This window comes from Mesoplodon densirostris, chromosome 17 (genome assembly GCF_025265405.1).
Source record: "Mesoplodon densirostris isolate mMesDen1 chromosome 17, mMesDen1 primary haplotype, whole genome shotgun sequence".
In the NCBI taxonomy this organism is placed as follows: Eukaryota; Metazoa; Chordata; class Mammalia; order Artiodactyla; family Ziphiidae; genus Mesoplodon; species Mesoplodon densirostris.
In genome coordinates, this window is record NC_082677.1 from 15,575,252 (window position 1) to 15,588,006 (window position 12,755).

The 12,755-nt window shown below is 43.4% G+C and overlaps 1 protein-coding gene across 1 annotated transcript in view; it reads right to left on the reverse strand.

Moving 5' to 3' along the window:
• The window catches only part of LOC132477393 (phosphatidylinositol 3,4,5-trisphosphate 3-phosphatase TPTE2-like), a 51,256-nt gene that overhangs the window by 9,254 nt on the left and 29,247 nt on the right, over positions 1-12,755 (reverse strand). The window contains exon 14 of the mRNA XM_060079760.1: positions 7,795-7,886. Within this exon, the coding sequence (XP_059935743.1) occupies positions 7,795-7,886 (92 nt within the window). The remainder of the gene's footprint in view (positions 1-7,794; positions 7,887-12,755) is intronic.

The window sequence follows — 12,755 nt, forward strand, 5'->3', positions numbered from 1 at the left end:
GCTCCTACAACTCAACATTAAAAAAAAAAAAGGCAATTAAAAAATGGGCAGAAGACCTGAATAGAGACTTTTCCAGAGAGGACGTGCAGATGACCAACAGGCACGTGAAAAGATGCTCAACATTGTTAATCATCAGATAAATGCAAATTAAAACCACAATGAGACATCACCTCAAACCTGTCAGAATGGCTATCATCAAAAAGAAGACAAGCCTCTTCAATAAGTGGTGCTGGGAAAACCGGACAGCTACATATAAAAGACTGAAATTAGAACACTACCTAACACCATACACAAAAATAAACTCCAAATGGATTAAAGACTTAAATGTAAGACCAGACACTATAAACGCTTAGAGGAAAACATAGGCAAAACACTCTGACAGTCATAAACCACAGCAAGATCTTTTTGGACCCACTTCTTAGAGTAACGGAAATAAAAACAAAAATAAACAAATGGGACTTAATTAAACTTAAAAGCTTTTGTACAGCAAAGGAAACCATAAACAAGATGAAAAGACAACCCTCAGAATGGGAGAAAATATTTGCAAATGAAACAATGGACAAAGGATTAACCTCCAAAATATACAAACAGCTGAAGGAGTTCAATATCAAAAAAACAGGGCTTCCCTGGTTGCGCAGTGGTTGAGAGTCCACCTGCCGATGCAGGGGACGCGGGTTTGTGCCCCGGTCCAGGAGGATCCCACATGCCGCCGAGTGGCTGGGCCCGTGAGCCACAGCCGCTGAGCCTGTGCATCCGGAGCCTGTGCCCCGCAACGGGAGAGGCCACAGCAGTGAGAGGCCCGCGTACCGCAAAAAACAAACAAACAAACAAACACAACAACAATCCAGTTAAAAAATGGGCGGCAGACCTAAATAGACATTTCACAAGAAAGACATACAGATGGCCAAGAGGCACATGAAAAGATGCTCAACATCACTAATTATTAGAGAGATGCAAATCAAAACTACAATGAGGTCACCTCATGCCAGTCAAAATGGCCATTATCAAAAAATCTAGAAACAATAAATGCTGGAAAGAGTGTGGTGAAAAGGGAACCCTCATGCACTGTAGGTGGGAATGTAAATTGATACAGCCACTATGGAGAACAGTATGGAGGTTCCTTAAAAAACTACAAATAGAACTACCATATGACCCAGCAGTCCCACTACTGGGCATATACCCTGAGCAAACCATAATTTAAAACGAGACATGGGGCTTCCCTGGTGGCGCAGTGGTTAAGAATCCACCTGCCAATGCAGGGGACATGGGTTCGAGCCCTGGTCCGGGAAGATCCCACATGCCGTGGAGCAACTAAGTTCGTGCGCCACAACTACTGAGCCTGCGCTCCAGAGCCCACAAGCCACAACTCCTGAAGCCCAGGCGCCTAGAGCCCGTGCCCTGCAACACGAGAAGCCACCGCAAAGAGAGCCCGTGCACCGCAATGAAGAGTAGCCCCTGCTCACCGCAACTAAAGAAAGCCCATGCACAGCAAAGACCCAACACAGCCACAAAAAAAAAAAAGACGTACCACAATGTTCATTGCAGCACTATTGACAATAGCCAGAACATGGAACCAACCTATATGTCCATTGACAGATGAATTGAATGGATAAAGAAGATGTGGCACATATATACAATGGAATATTACTCAGTCATGAACAGAAACGAAATTGAGTTATTTGTAGTGAGGTGGATGGACCTAGAGTCTGTTGTACAGAGTGAAGTCAGTCAGAAAGAGAAAAACAAATACCGTATGCTAACACATATATATGGAATCTAAAAAATATATGTATATGGTACTGATGAACCTAGTTGCAGGGCAGGAATAAAGAGGTAGACATAGGGGCTTCCCTGGTGGCACAGTGGTTGAGAGTCTGCCTGCCGAGGCAGGGGACACGGGTTCGTGCCCCGGTCCGGGAAGATCCCACGTGACGCGGAGCGGCTAGGCCCGTGAGCCATGGCTGCTGAGCCTGCGCGTCCAGAGCCTGTGCTCTGCAGCGGGAGAGGCCACAACAGTGAGAGGCCCGTGTACCGCAAAAAAAAAAAAAAAAAAAAAAAAAAAAAGAGGTAGACATAGAAAATGGACTTGAGAACATGGGGTGGGAGGGCAAAGCTGGTGCGAAATGAGAGTAGCATCAACATACATACACTACCGAATGTAAAACAGTTGGCTGGTGGGAAGGAGCAGCATAACACAGGGAGATCAGCTCGGTACTTTGCGATGATCTAGGGGGTGGGATAGGGAGGGTGGGAGGGAGGCTCAAGAGGGAGGGGATATGGGGATGTGTATGCATATGGCTGATTTGCTTTGTTGTGCAACAGAAACTGACACAGTATTGTGAAGCAATTATACTCCAATAAAGATTAAAAAAGAAAAAGACAACCAATGTTGGCAAGGATGTGGAGAAAAGGGACCCTTCATACACTGTTGGTGGGAAAGTAAATTGGTGCAGCGACTGTGGCAAACAGTATGGAGGCTTCTCAAAAAACCAAAAAATAGAACTATCATGTGACCAAGCAATCCACTCCTGGGTATGTATACAGAAAAAACTCCCACTAATTCAAAAAGATACATGCACTCCAATGTTTATAGCAGCATTATTTACAATTGCCAAGATATGGAAGCAACCTAAATGTCCATCAACAGATGAATGGATAAAGAAGATGTGGCATATGAGTAGTATTCCACTGTGTGATAGATAAACATATACTTTATATATATACATATATATATATATATATGTATATATATATATATATATATACACACACAAACACACACATATATATCACACAGTGGAATACTACTCAGCCATAAAAAAGAACAATTTGCTATTTGCAACAACATGGATGGACTTTGAGGGTATTATGCTAAGTGAAATAAGTCAGAGTAAGACCAATACTGTATGATATCCTTTATATGTGGACTATAAAGAATAAAACAAACTAGGGAATATAACAAAAGAAACAGACTCACAGATATAAAATAAACTAGTGGTTCCCAGTGGGGAGATGGAAGGGGGGAGGGGCAAGATAGGGGTAGGGGACTAAGAGGTACAAATTATGTATAAAATAAATAAGCTACAAAGATATATTGTATAACACAGGGAATATAGCCAATATTTAAATAATAACTGTGAATGAAGTATAACCTTTAAAAATTGTGAATCACTATGTTGTACATCTGTAACTTATATAATATTGTCCATCAACTATAATTCAATTTAAAAATCCCCAAAAATAAAACCAATTTTTAAAAACAAAGGCCGTGGGAGTTCCCTGGTGGCACAATGGTTAAGAATCTGCCTGCCAATGCAGGGGACACGGGTTTGAGCCCTGGTCTGGGAAGATCCCACATGCCGCGGAGCAACTAAGCCCGTGCGCCACAGCTACTGAGCCTGCACGTCTGGAGCCTGTGCTCTGCAACAAGAGAAGGCCGCAACAGTGAGAGGCCCACGCACCACGATGAAGAGTGGCCCCCACTCGCCGCAACTAGAGAAAGCCCTCGCACAGAAACGAAGACCCAACACAGCCAAAAATAAATAAATAAATAAGTTTAAATAAATAAAACATAAGTAAAATTGCATCCAAAAGAATAAAATACTTCGGAATAAGTTTAACCAAGGAAGTGAAAGACCTGCACTCTGAAAACTATAAGACGTCGATGAAAGACGTAAATGTGACACAATTAAATGGAAAGGTATACTGTGCTTATGGATTGGAAGAATTCATATTGTTAACATGTCCGTGCTACTACCCAAAGCAATATACAAATTCAATGTAATCCCTATCAAAATACCAAGAGCATTTTTCACAGAACTAGAATCCTAAAATTTGTGTGGAACCACAAAAGACCCCAAATAGCCACAGTAATCTTTAAAAGAACAAAACTGGAGGTATCCGTTTTTCTGACTTCAAACGATATCACAGAGTTATAGTATTCAAAACAGTATGTTACTGGAACAAAAACAGATACATAGATCAATGGAACACAATAGAGAGGCCAGAAATAAATCCACACACTTATGGTCAATTAAACTACAACAGAGATGACAAGAATATACAAAGTGGAAAAGACAATCTCTTCAATAAGCAGTGTTGGAAAAACTGGACAGTTACATGCAAAAGAATGAATCTGGACCACTACCTTACACCACATATGACAATAAAGTTAAAATGGATTAAAAATTTGAATGTAAGGCCTGAAACCATAAAACTTCTAGAAGAAAGCATAGGCAGTCAGCTCTTTGACTTTGATCTTAGCAATACCTTTATGGATCCGTCTCCTCAGGCAAGGGCAACAAAAGCAAAAATAAACAAGTGGGACATCAAACTAAAATGCTTTTGCACAGTGAAGGAATCCTGCAATAAAATGGAAAGATAATCTATTGAATGGGAGAAGATACTTGTAAATTATGTATCCAATAGATGTTAAAATCCAGAATATAAAAATAACTCATAAAACTTAAAAAAGAAACATCAAAACAAGAAACAATCCAATTGAAAAATGGGCAGAGGACCTAGAGCAGACATTTTTCTAAAGAAGACATACAGACGGCCAACAGGCACATGAAAAAATGCTCATCATTACTAATCATCAGGGAAATGCAATTCAAAACCAGAACATCACCTCATACCTGTCAGAATAACTATTATCAAAGGACAAAAAATAACATTGGTGAAGGTGTGGAAAAAAAGAAACCCTCTTTCACTGTTGGTGGGAATGTAAAATGGTGCAGCCACTATGGAAAACAGTATGGAGGTTCCTCAAAAAATTAAAAATAGAACTACCACCTGATTGAACAATTCCACTTCTGGGTATTTATCCAAAAAAAAAAAAATCAACAACAACACTAATTTGAAAAGATATATGCACCCCTATGTTCACTGTAGCATTATTTACAATAGCCAAGATATGGAAGCAACCTAAGTCCATCAACAAAGAAAATGTGAGGTATATATGTGTGTATATATATATATATATGCACATGTATGTATATATGAATATTATCCATACAAGAAGGAAATCTTTCGTTTGTGACAATATGGATGGACTCAGAAGGTATTATGCTAAGTGTATTAAGTCAAAGAAAGACAAATACTGCATGATTTCACTTACATGTAGAATCTAAAAAACAAATGAACATAAAACAGAAGCAGACTCATAGGTACAAAGAACAAACTGGTGGTTGGCAGGGGATAGGAGGATGGGTGAAATAGGTGAAGGGGAATAAGAGGTACAAACTTCCAGTTATAAATAGGTCATGGGGATGTAATATACAGAATAGGGAATATAGTCAATAATGTTGTAATAACTTTAAATGGTGACAGATGGTAACTAAACTGAACGGTGATCATCTCATAATGTATATAAATGTCAGATCACTATGTTGTACACCTGAAACTAATATAATATGGTATGTCAATTATACTTCAATTTTTAACAAAGAGGAGCTCTGTAAAGAGAATCCAGTTCAGACAGGGGACTGGGAGGGCAGGGCTGGAGGAGGGGAAAGACCAGCAACAACAGGAAACAGAAATTAGAGTGCTGTGTTCCAAGGGCCAGAGGGGACCCAGTCTACCTGGCATGGGGACAACAGGCCACGTTACTACTGCGAATCAGCTCAGGTATGATAGGGCTGTACCTTGAGAATTCAAGACCCAGGGAAACAGGAACGGAGTTGTTGAAGATTAGAGTGGAGCATCTCCCAGGCGATAAAGTTGGGCTGGTGATGATCACATCTAACAGTTATTTAGTGATGTGTAACTCACAAAGCAACTTCACATATATCATCTAATTCAATCCTCACAACACTTGAGATGTAACCTTTACTTTACAGATAAGAATACTGAGCCAAAAGGACTTCCCTGGTGGTCCAGTGGTTAAGACTCCACGCTTCCACTGCAGGGGGCATGGGTTCAATCCCTGGTGGGGAAACTAAGATCCCGCATGCCTCACAGCCAGAAAAAAGAAAGAATATTGCGCCAAAGATCTTAACTAGCTTTGACTGTGGGTACACAGTGTGTCTTCTGCTCTAGCTACAGCTTTTTACAATGAGAGCAGTATTTCAGGATGCATATTGCAGGACCCTATATACTGCCCTGTATAAGGAGAAAGCAAAGGTAAGGAGACCACTGGAGAAGTCTAGGCATGAGCAAATGAGGTCCTACACCGGGTAGTGGCAATGGGAACACACAGGAAGGGAGCGAGTGAAGAGAGATTCCAGTGGTCTCATCAGCAGGAATTGGTGACTGACTGGATTTAGGGGCCACGGGCAAAGAGAGAAACAAAGGGCTTCCCTGGTGGCACAGTGGTTGAAAGTCCGCCTGCCGATGCAGGGGATGCGGGTTTGTGCCCCGGGCCGGGAAGATCCCACATGCCGCAAAGCGGCTGGGCCCGTGAGCCATGGCCGCTGAGCCTGCACATCCGGAGCCTGTGCTCCGCAACGGGACGGGCCACAATAGTGAGAGGCCCACGTACTGCCAAAAAAAAAAAAGAGAGAGAGAATCATAGATGATACCAGATTTGAAAGTCTGAGTAAGAGAATGCTGGTGCCATTTGCAGAAGCAGATGAAAAGTTCATTGGATAAATTTGGATTGACAACTGTGTTTGAATTGCTGGGGTAAAGAATGCCCACACTGCAGCTGCTGTGTCTACCCCGTGTATGGGGCTCATACATACGTGTCAAGTGAATGAAAGAAGATATTATAGTTTAAAGGAGGGGAATGGATGTGTAGAACCAAGAATAGAGTATGTGTGGAGATAAGAACAGAAAGCCAGGGATGAGGCCTGGGGGGAGTGCCCCCTCCCGGGGGTCAGGGGAGTAAAAAGAAGGAGGAGGAGAGGTAATAGGAGGACTAGAGACCAAAGCCTGAGAAAGAATCTTAAAAGTTTATATTTCTGGGCTTTCCTGGTGGCGCAGTGGTTGAGAGTCCGCCTGCCGATGCAGGGGACACGGGTTCGTGCCCCGGTCCGGGAAGATCCCACGTGCCGCGGAGCGGCTGGGCCTGTGAGCCATGGCCGCTGAGCCTGCACGTCCGGAGCCTGTGCTCCGCAACGGGAGAGGCCACAACAGTGAGAGGCCCGCGTACCGCAAAAGAAATAAAAAATAAAAGTTTATATTTCTTACACCCATGAAGGAAGCTTTCCTGTTGCTCCAGGAGAGGTTTGTAGTCTTAACCTTTTCTTCAGCCTTTAAGAAAACTGACTATTTGGTCCCAAAGAGATTCCTCCGCGATCCATACACCCCTGCGCTGCTTCTCACTGTGCAGTCCCATAGGATAGCTGAGTTAGAATCACTTGAGACATTGCCAAGTGTAGAGATTCCTGGGCCCGTTTCCACATTTCCTGAATCACACTTTGCGGGTATAACTTAGGAATCTGCATCTTTACCAGTCTCTAGGTGATGTTCATGCACATTAGAATTTCAGAATCAGTGCCATATAATAAAAATGACCAAGAAGAAGAGAATATGGCTAAAAGTGACAGATCCATGAATTTAAAACTCTGATAGATTCCTGGGAACAGGCTTGGCATTTGTGGAAAAGTGAAAGGCAAAGCACCACTCTGAACTGAAAATATATTCTGGAAAACTATTTCCCCTGAACACTATTTTGAACAATAAATTTAACTCTTGACTCAAATCCAAACCCAGGGACACCAAGTTGGATGGTAACCAGAAAGCAACACAGCCTCTCCCTGTGGTGAGGGATGGTTTGGGGAGGGCCACATGCTGATTTGACACTGAGATTTAAAACAAACACTAGAATTTTCAGTTTCCATGCTCTCTTACCCTACAGTTTTTGGAAGCAGAACAGAAGAAGACAGGCTTTCCTTGCATTATTATTTGTACTTTTAGATCATTTCCATTGCCTTCTCCAACACCTGAGTGAAATTAAAAAGTTAGGCTGGTTAGAGCAAAGATCAAAATGTCTCACCAATTAACAATATGGATTAAAAAGAGAAAAAATTATCCCAGCTAACAGTGTGTCAATATTGAATCATTTGGGCTCTTGCATGGATTTTGTCTTTGAAAGACAAGGCTTCAAGTTCAGTTCTGTCCCCTAAAGCAGAATTTATAAGGCTGGAGAAAAAAAAAAAAACAAAAGACATTGTTCAGCTTCTAAGATTTAGAATTCCATCACTTCACCTTCATAGGAAAAAAAAATTAGGGAAGGGGATGTGCAACCTTTCTTGTTGATGTGTTGCTTTCTTCAGACTTCTAATTGTGATGTTTCTCAATAATAAATAGTCTAAATTCCTCTTGCGCTAGTTTAAATCCAGTTTATGGAAAATATAGGATAGCTGTATCCCAATGTTCCTGCTATGTTCAGCATATATTTACAGACAGATGGTTTCTTCCCCTTTCTTTTTTCAATTTAATTGACCCACTTACTTCAGCATTTCATGAAAGGGCTGGTTTCTCAAGCCTGCAAATAATTTTTCCGGCTTTCCCTTCCACCCTGCATATTTCACTTAAATATGCACAGAACTAGAGGTACAGAACTAAAACAAATATTCTCATAAAGTCATGTATCCATCACTCTTAACTGTTACATTCAGTGTGTTCCGTGCTCAGTTAACCTTGTTCTCACCGACACAACGTGTCCTGAGGAACCAGGCTTTCTCTGCCTCAGTTCCCTCTGTCCCACCCACCTGCAGCACTTCGACGGATGTCAACCAGAAGTCAGTGAAAACGTAGAGCTAGACGAAGTCAGACACTTCTCACGTGACAGGAAAAGGGCATCGCTTTATGAGCTTAAACTAATTCCCACACAATTTAAAACTTTTTAAATAATTTAAGTATATTTGCACGATTTACAAATAAAAGGTATAAAAGGCATGAAGTGAAAAGTCTCCATTTTCCCTGTCTCCCACCTGTTTAGTTCTCCAGCCCCAGACAGATAACCCCTATTACTAGTTGCTAGTTTTTTATGCATATATAATCAAATATGAATATATATTCTACCAGAGGTTTTATATATGTATATACACACGAACAAATATATTCTCCTCTTGTTTTATAGAAATTGTTGCATGCCATAGCACTGTCCTGTACATGCATTTTTTAACACGTCAAACATTTTAACTTATTACTAAGGAACAAGTCAAATGCTACAGCTGTTTCAAAGTACTGCACATTTATGGGCAGATAAGGAATGATGAAATGAATTTACAAATAAATACAAAACAGGTCAATAATCAGTTGCATTACGCTAGACACAACTAACTAATTTGCATTTTTATGCACAAAAATTATTTGCATTATTATCAGTTTTCTACCACTTAGAGTTGTAAAATAGCTTAAAGACCATGAGAGGTGAAGGTAACCCTGGAGGTAGGCCTAGAGAAGACACTGCCCATTTCAAAATCTATCACACTTTTTCCTGACAGTCTGCTGTGATCATCATCTCAAAGGAAGATTATTCTTTAGGGGTTTTTTGTTGTTGCTGTTCTTTCATTTGAAACATACTCCTTTGTCTTCTCATTTTGTTTACCTTTCTCTGTCTCTATGAAATTAAGTGAATCAGTTACCTATCCCAGTCTTGAAGGCGTGCCCTCGTGCAGGACTATGTAGTCTGCGTATGCTCAGTGGCTTTGGTGGGAGAAGTGAGCACAGGTCCCATCTGCCCCTGGGGTGCGGTGGCAGCCACCACCTTGGTGGGAAGCGGGGCTGGAGAGGGAGGGGCTAGAGCCGGAGCCAGGTGCGACCCTGTGTGTGACACACGGCCGTCTCCACCTTGGTTTGGGATGCAGCAGGGGCTCAAGGGTTTGGGGCTGCACTTCTGTGCTGGTTTTACATTTTCCCCACTGAGCACCCTTGGTTAGAGGCTGGGTCAGGGCCGGAGGGGTTGGTGCCTCACTGCTGAGCTGGTTTCTTTCCCGCTGGCGGTGTCAGTCCCTGGCCTGGAGTAGTTTCACTCCTAAATGTGGGCAGTGACCGAGCACTGGCCAAGGCTGCTTTCTCCCTGGTCAGGGTTTTCAGGCTGCTGCGTCTGCCAGGATGGGGGTATAAGCAACCACTCACCCTCTGAGTGAGGGCTCAGTGGTTTACAGCCTCCGCTGAGCCCCACTGGCTTTCAAAGCAGCTAAGGGGACTCATCCTCCTGGTGTCAGACCCCAGGGCTGGAGTGCCAAATGTGTGGCTCAAACCCCTTGCTCCCCAGGGAGGCTCCCCAAGCCCATGACACCCCCCTCCACGTCTGGGTCCCCCACCAAGGGTGCAGGTGTCGACCAGATCACTTCTCCTCCCTTCCTACCAGACTCCATGCGGATTTTTCTTTACAGATTTGGCCGTAGAAGGGCCTTTCTGCCAGCCTCCAGGTAGCTCCACAGGTAGTTGTATTTTTGATGTGTTCATGGGGGGAGGTAAGCTCAGCGTCCTCCTACTCCGCCACCTTGATCTCCCTCAAAGGGGATAATTCTTATTCCAAAAGAAGGCTGCTGTCATTGGCTTTGGCCTGCTTATTTACGTGGGTGCAGCAAGAATTTTGGTGTACCAGGCAGGCCTTCTTAAGTGGGCTCTGCCAACTGAGGCCCACACCGTAAGAACAGCTGCAAAGGGCACAACTTTCTGTCTGGAAGCCTTTATGAGGATCTCAAACTAGACTTTTAAAATCCTCTATTTTATGTTAGCCTGACATGAGGAAACCAAACCCATAAAATTCTCCACCAGTTTTCACCTACAGTACTTATAAATTTGTGTTAGTTCCTCTGTTCTCTAGATCTGCACTTTACAGTTTTAACTAAACAGTATCTCCACAGAGGTGAAGTAAAATTCAAAAATGAAGACAGAAGTCACAGTCTTCGGATATGATATCAGACTGGGACAATATATGAAATGCTAGAACTTACTAAAACCATTTTTAAGCTTAGAAGTTTGAGAAACTATTCCTATTTTCATTGTTCACGTTAGAGAAATGCATCAAAACTCCATCAGACTAAATGCCTTTTTGTCTGTTTGGAATAGTTTAATACTCACAGAGGTTTGTATAGATACTGTTATAGGGTTACCTCGGAGATACTGTGTGTTCGGTTCCAGACCACTGCAATACAGCGAATATCGCAACAAAGCGAGTCACACGAACTTTTTTGCTTTCCGAGTGCATACAAAAAGTTATGTTTACACTATACTGTAGTCTATTTAGTGTGCAATGGCATTATGTCTAAACAAATGTACATAACTTCATTAAAAAATACTTGATCGGGACTTCCCTGGTGGCGCAGTGGTTAAGAATCCGCCTGCCAATGCAGGGGACACGGGTTCGACCCTGGCCCAGGAAGATCCCACGTGCCGCAGAGCAACTAAGCCCACGAGCCGCAACTACTGAGCCCGCGCACCTAGAGCCCGTGCTCCGCAACAAGAGAAGCCACCGCAACAAGTAGCCTGTGCAGCGCGACGAAGAGTAGCAACTAGAGAAGGCCTGCGAGCAGCCACAAAGACCCAATGCAGCCAATAAATAAATACGTAAAATTCTAACACAAACCATTAAATACAAAAAACTTGATTGCCACATTGCTAAAAACAAAACAAAACAAAACAAAACTGCTCACCATCATCTGACAACTCAGAATTGTCACAAACCTTTCATTTTTTTGAACAAGTGCAACGTCTGCGAAGCGCAATAAAGCAAAGAGCAATAAAACGAGGGATGCCTGGATTCCCACTGTTAACCAAGAGGACCCTGAGGGAGAGGATACACTCAGGTACAAAACAGGCTCTCACGCCACCAACTTGGTTGTAGAGCTGAGTTTCAATTACCTAGAGGAGGACGCTGCTCCACCAGCCACCTGGGTGGCCTCTCACACTGCACTTTCTGCAGGAAACGATGGGGAGCCAGGCACTGCTTTCCTTCCCACCCACCAGCTGCCGGACAAGCCTGGCTCTACCCTGGGGACGTCCGAAGGCAGATGGTGTTCTGAGCGAGGCTCCACTCCAACCCTGTCCCTCATACGTGACACACACACGTCACAGTCAGAACGGACCTCCTAGAGCACTCTGCAGCCCACAAAGCCTTCGCACAGTTGCTCCTTTATACACACAGGCAGCCTCCTGCTGGAACAGGCTGTGTTTCCAGGGTCTGCCTGCACGACGCTTGTTTGGAAATCTACACCAAAATTTCCCACAGAAACCACGCTGCTGGGCTGAAGTTTGTTTCCAGAAGCCAGAAACCCATGCAATCTGCTCGTGGTAACTCTCACAATTCCTCACCCCTGCCAAGAAGTGGCGGCGATGCGGGCATTTGGAGAAGAAGGGAGAAATATGTAAATAATTTGAAAAAAAGCATTTTCTATTTTAACTCACAATTGTACTTTTTTTTGACTATGCAGTTTTTACATACATTCTAAAGGGTTCTCTTATTTCTGAATAATTGGACGAAACATTATAAATTACGTGTCTAGATCTTATTTTGTGGGACTCCTCAAGAGGGCTAAAAGCAATAGGCTGTCTGGGTGGACGCCAGCGCCCTCGCCCCGCAGCCAGGCCCAGGAGAGGCCCGGCACTCAGCACCGCGCCTCGCGCTCCACAAGCTGGCTGTTGCTTTAGGCAATCAGAAGCATCACCTCCTGCTGCGCCTCTGGCACTGAGTGAGGCCCCATCCCCTCCACACTGAGGGGTCCCTGTTTCCACCTCCCTGAGGGTGAGCTGTACAGGGAAGCTAGGCGGGTGACAGAGAAATAAAGACATGGCCTTGAGGCCCATCCCTCTCCCTTCCTTTTCTTTCAAGTCCCAGAGGTGGACGATCTGACCAA